We start from the raw sequence: 21,928 nt of genomic DNA, 5'->3' as shown, positions 1-21,928 counted from the left end.
GATCATGACCTGAGCCGAAGTCAGATACTCAACCGACTGAGCCACCCGGGGAACCCCTAAAGATTTTATTTTTTAAAGTAATCTCTACCTCCAATGCAGGGCTCAAACTCACAACCCCAAGATCAAGAGCTGCACACTCTGGGGTACCTGGGTGGCTCAGTCAGTTGAGCTCAGGTGATGATCTTGCCAGTTTGCCTTTCAGCACGGACCCACTTGGGATCTTCTGTCCCCCTCTTGCACTCTCCCAAAAATAAATAAATGAATAAATGAATGAATGAATGAATGAATAAATAAATAAATAAATAAATAAATAAAAAGAGCTCCACTCTCTACCAACCAAGCCAGCCAAGCACCCCACTTGTACCATTCTTAATTAGGACATAAACATAATGCAACCTTTCTTAGCAACCATGGGTTGTGATAATGATCAATTATTTTTCTATAGTTCTATGATGTCTTTTATCTTCTAGGTCAGCTGAGGTATATCAGGTTATTTCTATCCTAAATGGCCCCAAAGACCAGTGTTTGCATTAGTGCTTGTTACTTATTGGTTTTCTTTGTTCTGAAAGTGAAACTAATGCTACTTGTCCTTGATGATGACTGACTCCATTGGTCCCTCTTCTCTATTTTGCAGCAGGCTTGAAATTCAAATGACAAAGTGCTTTAGAATCATGTAAAGTAAGAATGGGTAAGTGAGGGGCACCAGAGGGGATCAGCTTACCAAAATGTGATTTGAGGTTAGATGTTTTGTCTCATCAGGGGGTTAGTAAGGTCCTTTTTCTTTTCTTTTTTCTTTTTCTAAGTTTATTTATTTATTTTGAGAGAGCAGGAAAGAGAGGGGGAGAGGGGCAGAGAGAAAGGGAAAGAGAGAGAATCCCAAGCAGGCTCCACACTGTCAGCGCGGAGCCCAACGCAGGCCTCAAACCCTCGAACCGTGAGATCATGACCCGAGCCAAAACCCCAAGAGTCAGATGCTCAACTGACTGAGCCACGCAGGTGCCCCAATGTGGTCCTGTTTTTGTTTGTTTGCTTCAGAGCTGTGTTTGCTGAATAAGAGGTTGTTGGGAGCTGAGTTCTAGATAGAGGAGATTTCCTTGAATTTTTATGTTATACATTTCATACATTTATTTTATGGATCAGAGTAGACAAAAAGCACAACTTGGCTCCTTTCAGAAGGAATTGGGCTGACTGCTGACCATTGCTCTTCAATGTCTAGTCTCTTTGTTTGTGCTCTCTTCTCCCACACCAGGCTGTCTTGCATTGCCCTTCAAAAGCCCTGCCAAAGATGGCCTCCAGCTGGAAATCTGAGCAGAGCGCTGCAGTCTGCCCCCTCCCCCAACCACGCAGCTGCTGCTGGCTTAGCCTGAGGGAATGGCAGAGAGGCACTCCCAGTTCCAGCTGGGGTCTCTCCTGGAGTAATAGCTAAGACAAGTGCTGAGCATCTTCCCAAGGCCTGGAAGGATGCAGATCAGGAGTAAGAGAAAGAAATGGCCACACAAGCATCTGCACGGGAGAAAAGGAACCACAAACAGTGCTATGGGTTTCATCACTTTTAGCAGCCCTCAGCAAGGTGAGCAGTAGTGAACATAGCACAGTTTGAATGAAAGAGCCCATTAAGAATTACTGGGTGGGGAGAGGGGATTTTTATATGTGGACCACCCATATGCCTTATTCTCCTTCCTGTCTTTGCTTTCTTCCCCCCCCCCCCACCCCACCATACTTTAAAATCTTGCATATTATGAGCTGGTGTATATTGTGAAATGCGGTTTAGGTCAGCACACCTCCAAATCAGTCTGAGGAACAATAGAATGCAGCGCTTTTACTGAAATTGCATATTTTCCTGGACCCCACCTGTGAACAACTGAATCCAGTTGGGAGTAGGGGTAGGCCTGAGAATCTTTTTGTTAAGCCCCCAAGTGACCTTGGTGGATCAATGGGTTTAGGAACTACTAGTTTAGATTTATTTCTGTGAAGGAGCAATCAAGGTGGCCCTGGTGACAACAATACAGTAAGGCAGAGAGGGGCAAAAACCAAACCAAATACACATGGAAGAACTAAAAAAAAAAAAAAAAAAAAAGGACCAAATGTAGTTTCTTTTGAATTCTAATTTCAGAGATAAATCTATTGAGCCATAGACTTATCTATCAGACACTGTTACCCCAATCTCTAAGGGGCCAGCCCCTTCTTGCTATTTCATTAGGTTATATTCCAATCTCATACTGGAGAGAAGAGGGCAGACTTGGCTCATCTCCCTGGGGAGCATTAACTAATGGTGAGCTTGATTGTTCAGCAAGGTCTTTCAAGGAAAGCTTTGGCTTTCCAAGACCATAATACAGGGCCAAGGCCACCGGTATCCTGAAAAAATATCCTTAGATGTCTTTGGCAGAACAGGGCCTCTAATGGTGATGAAGCAGCTGTGCAGGAACCAGCTTTGCTCTGGGTCAGAGGTGGGAAAGGGTTCAGCTGGAGGGTGGCTACATTTGGATTTTGAAGACAACGGTCCTAGCTCTTCATAATTTCTCCTGTCACCTGATTTGGACTCTCATATGTCATTGTGTACTTACCATGTCACCTTGAATCATTCTTTACCCTTTCAAAAGTGTAATAAGCTTTCTCTCCTTGAATAGGCTGTCAGCATTCCAGGCATGGAAAATGTGACTTTAATGGGGCCTTCCTCTGCCTCTTAAGAGGGTGGCAATCTTGCAAGGGAAAATGGGTCTATCACTCATCTTTGAAGCAGAAGAAAGAGAACCGCCTCCCATTACTGCAGTGAAAGGGGAGTAGGGAGGGGTGAGAGGGCAAGAAAACAATGGCTGAATCTCATTGTGGAGAAGGAGGCTTTTCATCTTAGTCAGCACTGCCAGAATTGTTGAGAAAACAGCCAGAGGACACCCCTGTGACTTCAGGCCTTCAGGCAGCAGGTGAGGATGTGAGCCCCTCACAGGACTTCAGCCTGAAGTCCCAAGGGGTAGGAAATAGCTTTCCGTTGTCTCATCTCCTCTTCCACTCCACCAGCAGGTCCACTGAGGCTTTGATGGCTCAAGCTGATGGGGGCAGCACTGCAGAGCTGCAGATGCCGCAGTTTCTGTTGTTTTGTTAGTTTGCTTGTTTCCTGTAGACTGTATCTGGATGACCCTACTATTGTCTAACACTGAAAGCCTTTTAAAGCAAACAAAACAAGTCAGACAGTACTGTCACTACCTCTTAGAATGTAGGGCTATACCAAACAAACAGAGGGCATGGCAAAGCCCAATTTAGATGACAGTTGCAGTTGTAGATAAGTTATTCTTTTTGTAGAAATACTGGGATAGCCCTTCAGAAGACCACCTACCTCATCTTTTGACACTTCTAGAACAACACATGAAGTCTCAATTAACTAAATGTAATTAATTCAGGCCATGCAGGGGCTAGGCCATATACTGAAACATTCAAGTTACAGCTTTTGAAGCAGAACAGAAGTATTTACTTGAATTGTGCTATAATTCCAAATGAACCAAAACAAATGGTCCAAGCAAGCTTTCTTCCTTAAGTAACGGGGGTAGTTTATAATGGACAACATATACTTGCACACTGATAATAATTCTTTAGTTGTAGACTAACATAGTACTTTCAAGATTTCACTCCTTTCTTGGTTCTATTTTATTAATGTTCCCAAACCCTGTTAATTTCATCAAATGTAAGCTTCAATCTTTGCTAGAATGAATTATTGAAAATTTCTGAATTATTATCATTCTACCCAATGGAGCTTTTATTGTACCTTGAAACTGAATCACACTATTTAGATTCCTTTCTTTCCCTTGCCTCTGTACCCTCTGTGGTTATAAGCCCAGAATGTCCTATATAGTAGAACCGAAGATGCAGTCGCCTTTGTTTGGAGACAAAAAGGAAGAAAGATCCAGTCAATACCTTCACAGGAGCTTAGAGGACACACAAAGATGGAAAAAAATAAGCGGCCTATAACAAAGATAGGACCATCCATCTCTGTGATTTACCACATGCATTTAGGTTGAAAAATTATTAAGGAGATGTGAATTTTCAAGTGAGACCTCACTGCTGCTGAGCACATTAAGTGTTTTTTGTTAAGTGCTAAGCCATCCATGACAGTGAAAATTGATGCTGTCCACGAGGTGACCTTTGATTGCAGGTAGCTAGGACTGATGTGATGGTGTTGCAGATGGGAAAAAAAAAGCCCAAAGCACTTAATTGCCTAGAGAGTCATAACTGGGACATGAGACGAGAGAGACATCATTTCTGAGATGGAAAGAACTCTAGATCAGCACCGAGGACAGCGCCCCTGACCATTCCCATTTGCTAAGCGGTTTAAAGCTTTCTTTAGCAGAAATATCCGTAGGTCCACAAGGAAACTGTGTGTGCGCGCGTGTGTGTGCGCGTGTGTGTGGTGGGGGGAAGGGGAACAGGGGGCAGAGCAGAGCAGTTGTGACTAGCCCAATCACCCAGCTCCTTGGCTCCCAATCTCTAGACTCTTTTGAAGGCAAAAGTCAAGAAAATGGGATAGAACCCTTCCCAGTTCAGTCCAGCATTCTCTCTAGGGCAGACCATAATCCATAAATATCAATCCCGGGGCGCACAGAAAGAAAGCCTTTCAAAGTCAACCGAACAAGTCAGACAGCTGAGACAGCACTGTCAACCATGAGAGGCTGTAACCCACCTGCACTGGGTTCACTCCTACTTTTGGTGGGGGACTGTTCTTCAGATCGCCAGGGTGTTTATGTCCACTTGCGGACAGGGAGGCATGAATTAGATTTTTGGACTCTGAAAAACTTAAACTTAAGGGATTTTTCTAAAAGGTCTCTGACAGGGACGTGACGGGCAGGGACAGAGGGTGGCCAGGACTCTAGAATTAATGGTATAGACTCCAGGGCTCTTTGTTTGCCTCCAGTTGGAGCTCTTCCTCTTCCCTTCCCTCCCTCCTCTCGGTTCCTAGAGCTCCAGTTGTGTGGGAAAGCGCAGGTAGGTGGGGGAGAGGACAGGGCGCCCCCTCCCTTTGCAGCGTTCCAGCCCTTACCTGGTAGCTAGCCACCTCTGCACTGTGCCGCTCCTCCAGCTCCAGGATCTGCCTCTCCAGGGACTCATTGGCCCCACGCAGCCCCTCAATCTCGATGGTGCGGGCCTGCAGCTGGCGCCGGTACTCGTGAATCTCCTCACGGCTTGCCCGGATGGCCTCGGTGCTGCGCGCTGCCTGCTCGTTCAGGTTGGCAAACTTGGACTTGTACCACTCCTCAGCTGACTGGAGGTTCTTGGCAGCCAGGGACTCATACTGGGCGCGGATCTCCCTCAACGCCGAACTCAGGTCTGGTTTGGCCACAGCCACGTCCACCTCGGCCGCGGCCTGCGACGACGCCTGCAGCGTGGCCAGCAGCTCGGCCACCTCCTCGTCGTGCACCTGGCGCACGAAGGCCAGCTCGTCCAGCAGCGACTCCACCTTCTTCTCCAGGTCCAGGCGGGCCAGCGTGGCGCCGTCCACGTCGCGCTGCTGCGCCTTCAGGGCGCGCTCCGCGCCTTCGCGCCCTCGGCTCTCTTCCTCGCAGCGCGCCCGAAGCCGCTGCACCTCCTCGGCCAGCCCGTCGCGCTCCAGCAGGGCCTGCGCGCGCGCCGAGCTCGCCTCCTCCAGCTGCGCGCGCAGGTCGCGCAGCTCGCGCTGGAAGAGCTCGCCGACGCGCGACGGCTCGGCGTGGCGCTGTCGCAGCGCGGCCAGTTCGGCCTCGAGCGCGCGGTTCTGCGTCTCCAGCTGGTGCACCTTCTCGATGAACACAGCGAAGCGGTCGTTGAGGCCCTGCAGCTGCTCCTTCTCGTTGGTGCGGATAATCTTGTACTCATTGGTGCGCGCTGCCGCCTGACTCAGGTCCAGCCCGTCGGATGCCGGGGCCCGGCGGTAGGCTAGGCCCAGGCCGAGCGACGAGGCCGAGGAGCAGGCGGCCGAGGAGGCGACATTGCAGCGGGACAGCGACTGCGAGCGGAAGCTACCCGCGCCACCGGCGCTGGAGAGGCGCGAGGATAGGCGAGAGCCATCTCCAAACACCTTGCGGTAGGAGGAGGCGCACAGGTAGTGCTCCGAGCCGAAGCTCATGGTGCTGGGACCAGGGCCGGGAGAGCGGCTGCGGCTGAAGGTCCAAAGGAGAGAAGAGGTGCGCCAGACGGGGCGCGGCTGGGCGGTGTGCACCGGGTTTTAAGGCGCCGGGGCTGGGGCGGTGCGTTGTGGGCGGAGCTCCTGCTCCGGGTCTGGCGGAGAGAGGGAAGGGGGGCCTTCAGGAGCGGGGGCGGGGAAGCGCAGTGACAACTGCAGCTGCGCGCGCGGCGGACCCAGGGCGCGGAGACAAAGCGATTTGCGTAGGAGCCGCTCCCTGTCCGCAGCGCCCCTCCCCAAGAATTGTGTGGTTTGGAAGTGACTTGAGCGGAGGGGTGCCTAAACGACTGGGGTTTCCCATCCGGACACTACCCGGCTCTGTCGTTTCCCTTGACCCTGTTCTCCTTGCCCCCTTTAACCCACCCGGAGTTAGGGTTTTCTGGGAGGTGTCCCGTACGCCAGCCCATCCCTACCCAGGAGCTCCTGAGGGTGAGGCACTGTTTTTCCAGTTAAGAGTGGGGACTTTGTCCCTTCCCTCAGGCTTTGTCCCTTCCCTCAGCCAGCTTGGGGTTCCCAAGGGGTAGAGTGGGTCTACGTCAGAGAGCATCTCATCAGCCGTTCCTCTGCAGCTCTCGCGGAAGCGCCCAGGGCAGGTGGCTGGGCGGAATGCCTGTGACGCCCCCGGAGAAGGGCGGGGAGGGGGGGCGGCGGATAGATAAAGAACACGGGCCCGAGAAGCGGATGGTGGAAAGAAGTGGAGGTCAAATAGCTGGGATGGCTGCAATGGGCAAAACTGAAATGCCCCTGACATTTGTATAAAGGAACGGGTTTTCCACCTGCAGACCACACAGCTCTGTCGCTTCCCTTGACCCTGTCCTCCTTGCCTGCACCCGGAATTGTTTTTTTGTTTTGTTTTGTTTTTTGTTTTTTGTTTTTTGTTTTTGTTTTTTTTTTTTTTTAGGAGGAATCCTGTATGCCCATCCCCACTCCGGATCTCTGGATGGAGATGGATTCAGCACAGTCCCCACCACTCTCCATTGAATAACACCCAACTTCTTAATTCATTTACTTTACTTATCCAGCCCTGTAGGTGCTAGAGATTTCAGGCTATGTAAATCCTCATCTGGTTTAGCCGCGACCTTTCCTGTGTGGATCTCTCCTTGGACAAAAGAGGTCTCTGCAAACATTAAACTCCAGGAGTGGGGAAGGGTGCTGGCCACATGGCTGGCCTCCTTTATCGCACAGGGTGTGGGATGGGAGGAGGGGTAGTCAAGGAATGGGATCTGGAGAGATGAAGGCTGGGAGGAGTCAGTGTAGGATCTGTAGTAGGCACTCACCTTCTAGCTTATTGTATCTCTCAGGATGTGGTTATGGCTTAGGAAAGGAAGTAAGAAGAACTTTTTAGTAAACTCCAGAATTCCAGACTGAAGGCCTTTCTTGATTTGGAATCTCAAGAGTGTAGTTCTAGGATAAGTTTTAACTTTGTGGGTGGAAATATTACCTGAGACAGACCACTAAAGGAAGGGAGAAGGGGAGTCCATTGGGACTTTGAAACATAGTTCTTGGCTTTGATGTCATGGAAAATGTTGAGGCTCTGCCACAGCCTGTCTCCCTGGTTCCTCATCACAGACTGAGACCTGCACTGAATTCTGTGTTCATTGGGCTCAGAAATGCCTGATGAGGGGAAGGATGGAAGAATGCTAGCTAACACAACTGAGTGATTACTCTCTGTTAACCATTGTGCCGGGACTTTTGCATAGGTTACTTCCTTTCTGGCCACTCTTCAGGGTAGCTTTTACCCCCATTTTTGGGCTCAGCTGCGGCACTCTGCACAAGGTCACTAGCAAGCAAACATACATTCTTTCCTCACTACCTAATTCTCCTTCTTAGAGCAATGAGGCTCTTGAAGTCTCATTAATTTCCCTGCTGCCAGCATAAGGCTAAGTGGGCTTCTGAAGAGTTTGACCAGTAACAAAGTAGCAGACTGGGTTGTGATTCAAAGAATCAGAGGTGATGGATTTGAATTGTGGCTTCTGCCACTTACCAAACCTGTAGGGATAACAACACCTACCTCCCCGAGGTTGTGAAAGATCGAGTTGATGTATGTGAAGGTGCTTTGTAAGCTGTATGCGAATAAGGGGTTCTTGTCATTATTGTCCTCTTTCAAATAGGGGACATTGCTTCGCATCTACCATCAACAGGATATGAATTGGGGCTAGTAATGGGATTGCAGGAAACTGTCATTTCCTGTCACAGACCTTTAGGCTGCTCCTTGGCAAAGAGAAAATAGCCAATCTTGATTGTGGTACCGGGGGCCAGCATGAGTGTCACTGAGTAGAAATGCGATAGATAATTAGATCTTACTTCTTTCTGGGTTCTAGTTCCAATCTCATTTCAACCATGTTATTCGGGACTGAATAACTAAAAATCAGCAATGTCCTGGTTGGAGTTTTATTTTTCTTTCTCTTTCCATCCTCCAAAAGAAACAGTACTCCCAAGGTAAAACACACACAATGCAGAAGTAAGGCAAAAGGCCTTAATAATCCAACAAAGGGGTAGTGGCCTGGAAAATATAGAGTGGACTGTGTTTTGTAATTTCTGAACAGCTTATCTTAAGATTCCAAACTGAGATTCTCCCATGGGACTAGTACCTCCCCTTTCTTGGCATACCACCCTACAGGCCCAGATGTTTGGCTTTAATATTTTTAGCACAAAGCTCTATTACCAAGAAGTGTTCTTGGCTGAGCCTCAAACCACAATTCCTTCCAGCTGGCCAGGTTTCTTGAGGGAGTGCCCTGCCCTAGGTAGAGGTTGTGTCTTCATCTTCCTATAATGTCAGACTCAGGCACTGTGGATACATTGGTTAGTCATCCCCAGGTTTTCCCTCATGCCACATCCTCTGTGGCCTCCCTGTGGCATTTGGCAGTGCTCACTACTCTCCTTGGTTTCAAAGACCCAGTTTTTGCTTTTCTGCTTTTCCCTTATAAACTCTTTTTTAGTAGAGGAAGGGAGGCTTGTGGTAGAATCTCTCCCTAGGGGATTTAGCTTTGCATCATGGCTCTTTCTAGCCATCAGACTTTGAATAAATCACTGTCATTTGCTGAACTTAGTTTCTTTATCTGTACAATTTGTTTAATGTTTATTTTTGAGAGAGAGAGAGAGAAAGAGAGAATGCACACAAGTGGGGGAGGGGTAGAGGGAGAGGAGAGGGAGACAGGATCCAAACCAGGCTACGTGCAGACAGCAGACAGTCCAATCTAGGGCTCAAACTCACGAACCGTGAGATCATGACCTGAGCCAAAGTCGGATGCTTAACCGACTGAGCCACCCAGGCACCCCTCTTTATCTGTCATATAGATAAAGACTACCTGAATATAGACTACCTGAGTAGTCTCCAAACCTGACTGCTCATTAGAAGTCCCTGGGAACTTAAATTCAGATTCTCGGGCCTTACCCCAGAAAAGAGGTTCTGAGAAGCCTTGACCTGCCTCTCATGAGACTTCTGCAAGGTTTAAATGAGATTATATACACAAAGTGGGTATACGATGACTGCCACGTGCATGCTCAATAAATGGTGGCTGTTAGAAGTATCAGCTTCTTCATTCAGCAAATATTTCTGAGTGCAAGGCACTAGACTAGGTGCTAGGAATAGGGCAGATGTGGACTCTACTCCATGGGACTGGAAATCTAGCAAGAGAGATAGAGATTAAACAACTAATTACACAGTTAGTTATTAGTTATAATTGTGCCAAGTGCTCTGAAGGAAGAGTACAAGTTGCTGTGGGGCATATAACAAAAGGCCTGACCTATGCTGATGGTTATCAAATTCTTATTTACAATTTCCAACTTTTTTAAAAATTTTATTTTTTTAATGTTTATTTATTTTTGAGAGAGAGAGAGACAGAGTGCAAGCAGGGGAAGGGCAGAGAGAGAGGGAGACACAGAATCTGAAGCAGGCTCCAGGCTCTGAGCTGTCAACAGAGTTCGATGAGGGGCTTGAACCCATGAACCGTGAGATCATGACCTGAGTAGAAGTCAGAGGCTTAACCAACTGAGCCACCCAGGCACTCGTCCAATTTCCAAATTTAAACTCACATCTCCAACTGCCTGTTGGACATCCCCTCATGAACGCTTGCTGGTTTTCAAGTACTGTATATCTAAAAGTGGCCTCTAGCCTCTCCACCCCAGCCCACTTGTTAATGTTGACTTTTCTTTCTTTCTTTTTTGTTTATTTATTTATTTGGAGAGAGAGCAGGTGAGGGGCAGAGAGAGAGGGAGAGAAAGACTCTCAAGCAGGCTCTACACTGTCAATGTAGAGCCTGATGCAGGGCTTGAACTCACAAACTGTGAGATCACAACCTGAGCTGAAATCAAGAGTCAGACACTTAACCAACTGAGCCACCCAGGCACCCCTAATGTTGACTTTTCTGTCTTACCCCTGTTCCTTCACTTGTGTACCTCTCTCTTCCTGGTATTTCCTCCTCTGGCCCTACTTCAACTGTTGATATCCTTAAGGCTCAAATGCCACCTCCTCTGGTATTTTGAATGTAAAGTGATCCTTCCCTCCCATAAACTCTCCTCCTCCTCCCCATAGCCTTTACAATATTCACATGACTTATAATTACCTACCATCTTCTGCTGTTAATTATTTGTATACTTGTCTAAACTTAACTGGAAGCCCTTCTATATTTATGAATCTCTCTCAGCATCTATCACAGTACTAAACACATGTGAGGTGAAAAAAATGGTTGAAAATTCTTTCCTGTACAACCACTTGGGAAGAGTCTTTGGCATGACACCAAGGGTGCAACCCATAAAAGACATAAATAAATTTGACTTCATCAAAATTAAAAAAAAATTGTCTGCAAAAGACCTGTTAAGAAGTTGAAAAGACAAGAAGAAGAAGGAGGAGGAGGGGGAGGGGAAGGAGAAGGAGGAGAAGAAGAAAAGACAAACCATAGACTGGGAGAAAATGTGTGCAAATCATACATCCCACAAAGGATTTGTATCCATAATATATACAGAACTCTAAACACAACAGTAAGAAAACAAACATTCCAGTTAGAAAACAGGCAAAAGATTTGAACAGATATTTTACCAAAGGAATATACAGATGGCAAATAAGCATATGAAAATATGTTCAACATCACTAGCCATTAGAAAAATGCAAATTAATGGGGCGCCTGGGTGGCGCAGTTGGTTAAGCGTCTGACTTCAGCCAGGTCACGATCTCGCGGTCCGTGAGTTCGAGCCCCGCGTCAGGCTCTGGGCTGATGGCTCAGAGCCTGGAGCCTGTTTCCCATTCTGTGTCTCCCTCTCTCTCTGGCCCTCCCCCGTTCATGCTCTGTCTCTCTCTCTGTCCCAAAAATAAATAAACATTGAAAAAAAAATTTAAAAAAAAAAAAGAAAAATGCAAATTAAAACCCTAATGATATATACTGTCTACCTACTAGAGTGGCTGAAACATAATACTGACAATACCAACTGCTTGCAAGGATTTAAAGTAGCTGGATCTCTTATCTGTTACTGGTAGGATTGTAAAATGGTACACCCATTCTGGAAAACACTTTGGCAATTTCTTATAAAGTTAAACATACGTTTACCATATGACCCAGCAATCTCACTCTTAAGTATTTAGCCTAGAAAAATGAAAATCTACAAAAAAAAATCTGTACATGAATGGTCCTAGCAGCTTTCTTGGTAATAGACAAAAACAGAAAACAACCCAAATGTCCTTTAACGGGTGAGTAGATAAACAAACCGTCCAATATGATACTAGTCAGTATTGAAAAGAATCAACTATTGGGGCACCTAACTGGCTCAGTCGGTTAAGCATCTGACTTCAGCTCAGGTCATGATCTCATGGTTTATGGTTTGTGAGTTCGAGTCCTGCATCAGGCTCCCTGCTGTGAGCAGAGCCTGCTTCGCATCCTCTGTCCTCTCTCTCCCCATCCCCTGCTCATGCTCTCTCTCTCTCTCAAAAACGAGTAAATATTAAAAAAAAGTTTAAGAATCAATTTTAAAAATAAAAAGAATCAACTATTGATGAATAATTCTCAACAACTTGGATGAATCACAAGGGTATTATGCGGATCTAAAATGTTGCATAATATGTGACTCCATTTGTGTAACATTCTCAAAGTGACAAAATTATAGTGATGGAGAACAAATTAGTGGTTGATGGGTTTGGGTTTGGGGAGGATGTGACTAAAAAATGTTAATATGAAGGGTTTTTGTGTGTGTGTGGTGATGGAACAGTTCTGTTACTCAAATCTATACATGTGAAAAAATCATAGAATGAGAGAAAGAGAAACTGAGAAACCTAGTAAAATCCAAATAGGATCTGTAGTTGAATTAATTTGCTGTGTCAATGTCATTTTCCTGGTTTTGATAATGTACTATGGTTATGTAAGACGTTATCATGGAGAGCAAGCTGGGTAAATGGTACCTGGGAACTTTCTGTACTATTTTTGCAACTTCTTGTGAGTCTTAAACTATTTCAAAGTAAGAAATAGTTCTTTGGAAAAAAATATATAAATAGGCAAATGTTCTTTGGAGATACATGCTGAAGTATTTTGGGTTGCAGTGTCATGATTTATATAACTTACTCTCAAATGGTTTAGCAAACACACACACACACACACACAAATGGGAGATAAAACAAATGTGGCAAAGAGTTAATAGTTGGTGAATACAGATATTTATTGTATTAGTCTTGCAACTTTTCACTAAGTTTGAAAAATTTCAAAATAAAAAGTTAGGAAAATTGGTTAATATATACATGGATAGGTAGATAAAATAAGCAAAAAAGAAAGTGTCACCCAAATCTAGGATTGAAACAATGAACTTCTATCTAATGCTTTCCCAACTTCATCTAATTTAAAGTTTTATCCTCCTTCCTTTATGCCTAACAATAGGAAAATCCTGCTTGTTCTGGAGTAACAGAAAAAGGTCAGAATTCACACTCTGTTGGGAGTATTGTAAGTGCTACTCTGAATCCTTGGTGTTATCCTAGTCATTTAACAAATATTTACTGAATCTTGACTGTATGCCGGATTCTAGAATTACAACAATGAATATAGAAATGATAAAAAGTGTCACTATTCTCAGATTAAATTTTTTATAAATATACAATCATATACATTTTGTATACTGTTCTGCAGCTTTTTTTTTTTATGACATTCACTGTGGCTATTTTCCGATAGCAGCTATGTAGATCTATTTACTTCTATTTACAATTCAGTGTAGTGCATGGATGTGCCATAATTTATTTAATCAGTTTCTTGTTGGATTTTATATTGTTTTTAGTTTTTCCCTATTAAAAACACCCTAAGTTTTGGGGCACCTGGTGGCTCAGTCGTTTGGGTGTCCGACTTCGGCTCAGGTCATGATCTCATGGCTTGTGAGTTTGAGCCCCGCTTTGGGCTCTGTGCTGACAGCTCAGAGCCTGGAGCCTGCTTTGGATTCTCTGTCACTCTGTCAGTCCACCCCTCCCTCACTCATGCTCTGTCTCTCTCTGTCTCTCAAGAATAAATATAAAAAAACCATTAAAAACACCCTTTTTTAACACACTTTTTAAAAATTTTTAAAAAATTTTTATTTATTTTTGAGAGAGAGACAGTGTGAGCAGGGGAGGAGCAGAGAGAGAGACACACACAGAATCCGAAGCAGGCTCCAGGCTCTGAGCTGTCAGCACAGAGCCTGACGCAGGGCTCAAACTCATGAACCGTGAGACCATGACCTGAGCTGAAGTCGGACACTCAACTGACGGAGCCACCCAGGCGGCCCCCCCCCCCACTAATTTTGTACAAAGAAAGAAAAATAAAATACATCACCTGAATGAAATCCAGCTTCCATCTCTGCTTTGCCTTAAGCCGTCAACCAACATTTATTGAACACCTACTGTGTGTCCAGCTGCATGTTTGGTGCTGTTTGTGTCTGTGCAGGAGAAGACATGAGACATGGTCACTACTCCTAAGGAGCTTGCAGTTAGTTGGAGAGTTATGGCTAATGTGAGGTCCTAATCTAGGGACTACCATAAGGCAGTATGTATCTGACTGCAGACCATATGTGCTAAGAACTCAGAGGGAAGCCCAATCCCTCTCTGTGTCTGGTTTTAGACTAGTTATTTTTTTCAGCTAAGTATCTTTAGCCTCCACAAAAAATGCTTGCATGAGCACATAATTAAAACAGATAAGGAGGATCATGCCCCAGACTTTCTGGAGAGGGGGAGATGTTTTTAGCAAAGACACATGAAATAACCTGACATCAGGCTAAGTCATACTCCCATTTGTCTTCTGTTCATAAAAATTAAACTATTTTTATCTACATAGAAGATAAAAATAAAGAACTATATGTCCATGGGTATGGCTCAATTGGTGATGACACATCAATCTATGTGGTTATAGTTCTGCTTACAAATTTGTGTTTACATGGTTTTGCATTGCATTGTTTGACACACAGTTTTTTTTTTCTTGCACTTGTTCCATATTTTTGCTTAAGGCATTTGGAGTACCTGGATAACCATTATTATTTAAAAATAAAATCAGGGGCCCCTGGGTGGTTCAGTCGGTTAAGCATCCAACTTTGGCTCAGGTCATGATCTCGTGGTTTGTGAGTTTGAGCCCCATATTGGGCTTTCTGCTGTCAGCATGGAGCCTGCTTCATGTAATCTGTCTCCCTCTCTCTCTCTCTCTGTCCTTCTCCCACTTGTGCACTCTCTTTCTTTCAAAAATAAATAAATATTTAGAAAAATAAAAATAAAATCAAAACGAGTTTCTGGAAAAAAAAATCTATGTTTTGGACTTAGCAATCTCTGTGTGCTTAAGCCTATCCAGAAGGTTCTGTGCACTTGGGTAATTCTCTCTCTCTCTCTCTCTCTCTCTCTCTCTCTCTCTCCCTCTCAGTCTTTCCCCTTTCCAAAATTATCTGTTAATCTACCTCTTCTAAATCTGAGTGTAGGCTGGGAGTGCCTGAGTGACTCATTCAGTTGAGCGTTCAACTTGGGCTCAGGTCATGATCTCGCAGGTCATGGGTTTGAGTCCCTTGTTGGGTTGCATCGAGTTCTGCGCTGACAGCTCAGAGCCTGGAGCCTGCTTTGGATTCTGTGTCTCCCTCTCTCTCTGCCCCTCCCCTGCTGAACCAGAGTATAAACTGAACCAGATTTGACAGGGCTTTACAATTAAGAGAAACAGGGAGACTTGCCTGCTTAGTTATACTTCAGGACCTTGGACAGCTTCTAGCCTGTCTGGTGTGCGTGCCTACTTACTAGATTTTGTAGGATGTCAGAATGGAATCCAGTTTGAGAAAACCATTTCATCCACCCCCTACCTTTTGCTGATGCCCAGAGAAAGGATCCCAGTCAGCAAATATTTCAGGATTATTAACATCCTGGCGGTGAGAGATACAACAGTCTTGGAGGGCTTTCTTTCCTCCAGCATTACTACATGTCTGCTGATGCCTAAAAAAATCCTTCAGTTCAACTCAGCAAACTTAAGTGTATCAAGCTTTTCCCTCCCTGCAAAGAGATACAGCCTAAATACAGATATACTCTGGGAGGGGGAACAAAGGGACATCAGTCTGAATGAGAAAAATAATCCCTCCTAAGGGCTGGTCTCCACAGGGACTAGAGGAAGAGAGAACAGCAGAGCATTGGAGACCCAAAAGGGGCTAGGGAGGGAAGGGCAAAATGATGTGGAGAAGAGGGCCACTCGGTGAAGTCTGCACTCTGAAAGCAGATGTGGTGAGCTTCACATTGTTCACACCAGTGTGCCCTGAGCACATAAAGGAGAAGCCTTACACTTTCCTAAGATGAGAATACAGAGACCTGTTGTCTTCTCTTCCAAATACGCATAGCAAGAGTAACTAGGCCATTTTCAGAAGCTGTTTATGTAATTATTTAATATATTTTTCTTCATTGTTCCTCACAACAAACTTAGGGTTTTATTATCTCTGCTTTTCAAATGAATATACTGAGAAGTTGGGTAACTTGCCCCAGGTGACACAGGTAGAAAATGGCAGAGCTGAGTCTTGAACCCAGTTTCTTTGACTCCAAGCTGGTGGTTTTTCCATCATACTGCATCCCTAATGGAGTCTTTTTGTGTGTGTGGTAAAATATACATAACATGAATTTTACTATTTCTTTTTTAAATTTTTTTATTAAAAAAAATTTTTTAGGGGCGCCTGGGTGGCGCAGTCGGTTAAGCGTCCGACTTCAGCCAGGTCATGATCTCGCGGTCCGTGAGTTCGAGCCCCGCGTCGGGCTCTATGCTGACTGCTCAGAGCCTGGAGCCTGTTTCCGATTCTGTGTCTCCCTCTCTCTCTGCCCCTCCCCCGTTCATGCTCTGTCTCTCTCTGTCCCAAAAATAAATAAACGTTGAAAAAAAAATTTAAAAAAAAAAATTTTTTTAGCATTCATTTTTTGAGAGGCAGAGAGAGACAGTATGAGTGGGAAAAGGACAGAGAGAGAGGGAGACACAGAATCCAAAGCAGGCTTCAGGCTCTGAGCTGTCAGCATAGAGCCTGATGCGGGGCTCGAACTCATGAACAGTGAGATCATGACCCGAGCCGAAGTCAGACACTTAACCAACTGAGCCACCCAGGCACCCCATTAAAAAAAAAAAACATTTATGTTTATCTGTTTTTGAGAGACAGAGCACGAGTGGGGGAGGGGCAGAGAGAGAGGGAAACAAAATCTGAAGCAGGCTCCAGGCTCTGAGCTGTCAGCACACAGCTGATGCAGGACTCGAAATCATGAGCCATGAGATCATGATCTGAGCTGAAGTTGGACACTTAACCGACTGAGCCATCCAGGCACCCTGAATTTTACTATTTCAGTGATTTTAAAATGTACATTTCAGTGGTGTTAAGTACATTCATAATGTTGTATAAGCATCACCACTAGATACTGGCCACTATTTCTAAAACTTTTTCATCATTCCAAATAGAAATTTTCTAACCATTAAGTAATAACTCTCCAATTTGCCCAGACCCCAGCCCTTGGTAACTCCTATACTACATTCTTTCTCTTTGATTTTGACTATTCTAGATACCTCATGTAAGTGGAATGATACAATATTTATTTTGTGTCTGAATTATTTTATTCAGGATAGTGTCTTCAAGATTCAACCATGTTGTAGCATGCATGTATTAGAACTTTATTTCTGGGGGTGCCTGGGTGGCTCAGTTGATTGAGTGTCCGACTCTTGATTTCAGTTCAGGTCATGATCTCAGTTTGTGAGTATGAGCCCTGTTTTGGTCTCTGTGTTGGCAGTGTGGAGCCTGCTTGGGATTCTCTCTTTTTCCCTCTCTTTCTGCTCTCCCCTGCTCGGTCTCTCTCTCTCTCTCTCTCTCTCTCTCAAAATAAATAAATAAAATGTTTTTTAAAAAGAACTTCATTTCTGGGGCTGCTGGATGGCTCAGTTAAGTATCTGACTCTTGATTTCAGCTTAGGTCATGATCTCATGGTCATGAGATCAAGCCCCAAGTCAGGTTCTATGCTGACAGGGCAGAACCTGCTTGCTATCCTCTCTCCCTTCTCTCTCTGCTCCCCTGCTCATGTTCTCGTTCTCTCTCTCTCTCAACATAAATAAATAAATAAACTTAAAAAAAATTAATTTCTTTTTATGGCCTAATAGAGTCTTATGGTTGCAAAGGACAGATTCACTCAGGCCATCAGAAGTAATGAGGGGTTATTGTAAGCAACCTTGGAGAATTAAGGAAGACAGAAATCTCAGCAAAAAGGCTAGAAGTTTAGGAATAGCCATATGGCTGGGCTTATTGTGGACTTAAATACAGTTTGGAATCTGATCAGCACAACTCTAGGGACCAAAATATCTCATTGCCCCCTTAGTGGCAGGAATTTGCTATTTTCTGATACTCAGCTACTTTGCCAACTCAGTGATATTCTGCTTCCACAGCTTCTGTATGGTCTGGCACTACCAACCACCTACTTCTTACTCTTTGAGAAGCAACATTCAGGCTTTTGTTGACTCCAGATTTCTACTAGTTTAATGACATGCTGTCTTTTTTCTGTGCCCTTCCCTTCCTGTGCCTACTATCAACTGATAAACTGTTTTCAAAAATCTCTATTTTCTGATTTGGCCTGGTTAATCTCCAATCATCTCATACCACCTCATAAGCCACTTGCCCACCTACAAATTAGCTGCCCTTGAGTCAAGCATCTTTCCCTTCTGTGATCAGTTATGGCCAGGGTGATAAGTTACAAGCTATTGAATGTTTTTTTTTTTAATGTTTATTTTTGAGAGAGAGAGAGAGAGAGAGAGAGAGAAACAGAACAGAGCATGAGTTCAGGAGGGGCACAGAGAGAGAGAGAGAGAGAGAGAGAGAGAGAGAGAGAGATACAGAATGCAAAGCAGGCTCCAGGCTCGGAGCTGTCAGCACAGAGCCTGATGTGGGGCTCAAACTCATAAGCTATGAGATCATGACCTGAGCTGAAGTCGGATGCTTCACTGACTGAGCCACCCAGGCGCCCCTTGAGTTTTTTTTTTAAGTTTATTTAATCTATTTTGAGAGAAGGAGAGAGCATGTGCACATGTGTGTGCAAGCAGGGGAGGGGCAGAGAGAGAGGAGAGAGAATCCCAAGCAGGCTCTGCACTGTCAATGCAGAGCCTGACATGGGGCTCAAACCCATGAACCATGAAATCATGATCTGAGCTCAAGTCCGACACTTACCTGACTGAGCCATCCAGGCATTCCTTGAATATGGGTTTTAATGGTAAAGGCCTGCTTCTCTCAGGAGGAGTTTGGGAGCATAGCAGGCAGGTGCCTAGGGAGTCATTGACTTCATCCTTCTATGTCAGCTCTGCTATGCTCTACTATGAGGCTGTCCATTGCACATTCTATGGCCTGCATCTACTTCTGTGACTTCACAAGTCATGAAGCAGAGGTGTATATTCTGAGTTGATGTGTACTATACAGATACTTCTGCACATATTGTTAAAATTATACAAATAATTACCATATGGTGATATGTAGTTTGGAGTTGCTTGAAATATCCTCATCTTATTTCAAGCTGCCTACTTACAGTTTCTGAATGGGGTTGTTTCTCTCAAGACTGAAAATCTGCTTTCAGTTCTCTTGCCAAGTCCACAGTAACAGTAAGATAGAACACAGGTGCTAGCAAATCCATGAAGTGGGCTCCACTTCCAATAAACTGTAATAAAAAAGACTGGATTACGGGGATCAGTATATTCCTAGTTCTGGGACTATGACAGAGAATGTAGTGCTCATAAACAGCACATAAATATCTCATGTCCACTTTCTTCCCACTACATTAACCAACCTCTCTTGTAGTTAGGGTAGGGCATGTGTCTAATTCTGGCTGAAGGGTTATGAGAAGAAGTGATACATGTTCTCTATACTTTCTCTTCCTGGAAGGTATGAGTTGAGTTGGCAGAACCCACAACAGCAGACTGGATCCCTGAATCATTGTTTGGAATGGTGCTGCTCTGGGAAGTCTCTGGACTTAAAGAGGACATTTTGTGAGTAGGAAATAAACTTCTATGGGTTACACCCTAGAGACTGGGGTTTGACTATTACTGTAGCATACCCTAGAGTCACCTTGACTAGTACAGTCGCTAACAGTGTGAGCTTGGGCAAGTTAGTGTCCTCAGTTTTCATCTTCCTCTTCTGAAATACAAGAGTTTCCCCAGATAATCTCAAAGGTCACCTTCTAAGATTCTCTGATTCTTTTTTCTTTTTTAATGTTTATTTATTTTTGAGAGAGAGAGAGACAGAATGCGAACAGGGGAGGTTTAGAGAGAGAGACACACACCGAATTTGAAGCAGACTTCAGGCTCTGAGCTGTCCGCACACAGCCCGATGTGGGGCTTGAACCCATGGACAGCACGATCATACCTGAGATGAAGTCGGACACTTGACCGACTGAGCCACCCAGGCGCCCCTAAGATTCCCAGATTCCTAATTGACCATGTCCTGTTGCAAGGTTTTCTGTCTACCTCTTCATATTCTTACTGCCATTGATGTATATTCTTTTTCACTTGGTCATTCTAAAAGTCTTCTAACTTACACCCCCTGTGTCCAGGCTTATGCAGTTCATGCCTCCCACTTCCTCAGTATGGATTATGTCACCTTCTGCCTCAAAAGCCTTCACTAGTTACCCACCATCTGCTGAACAAAGACTATGTGATGTCTGATATTTGAAGTCCTTGATGATCTGTGGTTAGTTATTTGTGCAGACTGCTCTTCCCTCAACTGTACTGTAAATTCCTTGAGGTCCAGTGCCATGCATATCTGATTCACTTTATAGCCTCTTACACAGCTAATGCCTGTTGAAGTATAAAGTTAGATATCTCCAAGCTAGGAATGAGGCCCTAATAAAATGATAGAAACCATCAAATGAATTTCAATGGTGTTGTTTGCCAGGAGCATACCTATGTTCTGCATACTGGTAACAGGCAGAACATGTGTATTTTAAAATGCAGAATATGTGTGCTAAAATCCATATCCAAAGTTGATTGAAGACTATCTGAAAGGCATTGTGCAGTAAGGGAGGTAAAGGAGTTACAAGGCAAGGTCCCTGCCTTCCAGGGAATGAGAGGTGGGGGAATGTATGCTGGAAGCAGTCTGCTTAGAACAGCAAAGGAGTCCTTAAAGTGGCTTCCTAAAGATAGCATAACTGGTTCTTTGGGCTGGACCTGGAAACAGCCCTTCTTCAAAGTGCTGTGATTCAGACCCCACTGGTTTCATCCCTATAGTGCCATGAGGGACCTCTGGTAGGCCCAAGACACAGGCAGAGGAGAAAAAAGGTGGGATCAGAATAGAGAAAAGAAAGAAAGAGGAAGAGAAGGAAATCAAAGGAGAAAATAAGATTAAAGGAAGTTCATTACCCAAGAATTTAACATCTACATCCTACTTCTTAGTTCAGATAGCATTTTCACAAGAATCCTGCAAGGCGGCTATTGATATTTTTATTCTGCTGATGAGAAAAAAGAGTGAAATGTCAAGAGACTCGCTCAGGGTCACAAATTGAGGCTTCTAACTTAAAACCTTGTACTGTGTTCTCAGTTGTCTCTCCAGCAAGAGAAAGTACCGCAACTCCTATACCATGAAGTAAATTGTGATAGTGATAGGTTAAGACCCAAAGGAGAGAAGCAGAAAATCATTATTAGAACACCACAGTAATAATTGCTACAAGCAAGATCTACTGATGAAGCTAATGTCAGTGGGCAAAACTTTAAGGAGAAACAGGATATTGCCATAGCTTCAAAGTATAGGCTCCAAAATATTTATTAATTATCTTTTTTTAAACATATGTCCAAAAATCCTTTGATCTTCCTTTCTCCACAATGTAAAGCTTAATTTCCCTCCCCTTACATGTGGGCTAGATTTAGTGGTATGTTTCTAATGAATATAGTTGGAATCAGGAAAGAGCCAAATAGGAACTAAATTAGTCTCTGTGAGCCATACAGTCTATTTTGCAACAGTTCACCTCTGCTATTGTAGCATGAAAGCTACAGCCACAGAAAATATATAAACAAATGAGTGTGGCTGTGTACCAATAAAACTTTATTTACCTAACAAACCAATAAAACTTTGTTTATAAAAACAGGCACTGAGCTGGATTTGGTCTTCCAGCCATTAGTTTGCTGACCTCTGGAATAGTATATGGAAAAGAAAAAAATCATAATTCTGCAGTACAGAAACATTGCAGATACTACCTTAACCAAGCAATCAGGTTAACGTTACTAGTATTAAGTCATATTGAAATGATGTCAACAAAACAGCAGAGTAAGAAACTCCAAAAGTTCAACCCTTCATAATAGCAACAAAAAAATGTGGCAAAAACTGTCAGAGTCGACT

The 21,928-nt window shown here is 44.3% G+C and overlaps 1 protein-coding gene across 3 annotated transcripts in view; it reads right to left on the bottom strand.

The window, feature by feature from the left end:
* INA (internexin neuronal intermediate filament protein alpha) overlaps positions 1-21,928 on the bottom strand; it is a 63,144-nt gene that overhangs the window by 7,687 nt on the left and 33,529 nt on the right. Inside the window, exons 1-3 of one of the 3 annotated variants that reach the window (XM_047073396.1) lie at positions 19,131-19,808; positions 13,921-14,023; positions 5,027-6,240 (exon numbers count right to left, since the gene is read on the bottom strand). In XM_047073396.1, the coding sequence (XP_046929352.1) occupies positions 5,027-6,088 (1,062 nt within the window). In that variant the 5' untranslated portion in view covers positions 6,089-6,240; positions 13,921-14,023; positions 19,131-19,808. Of the gene's footprint in view, positions 1-5,026; positions 6,241-13,920; positions 14,024-19,130; positions 19,809-21,928 lie in introns of those variants that run through there. The other 2 variants (XM_047073395.1, XM_047073394.1) reach the window with 2 other exon arrangements.

The sequence above is a fragment of the Lynx rufus genome, unplaced genomic scaffold (assembly GCF_022079265.1).
Source record: "Lynx rufus isolate CCGP_SWC_20201006 ecotype Redwood Valley unplaced genomic scaffold, mLynRuf1.p SCAF_11, whole genome shotgun sequence".
Taxonomy (NCBI): domain Eukaryota; kingdom Metazoa; phylum Chordata; class Mammalia; order Carnivora; family Felidae; genus Lynx; species Lynx rufus.
This window is presented reverse-complemented; position numbering and strand designations above follow the sequence as displayed.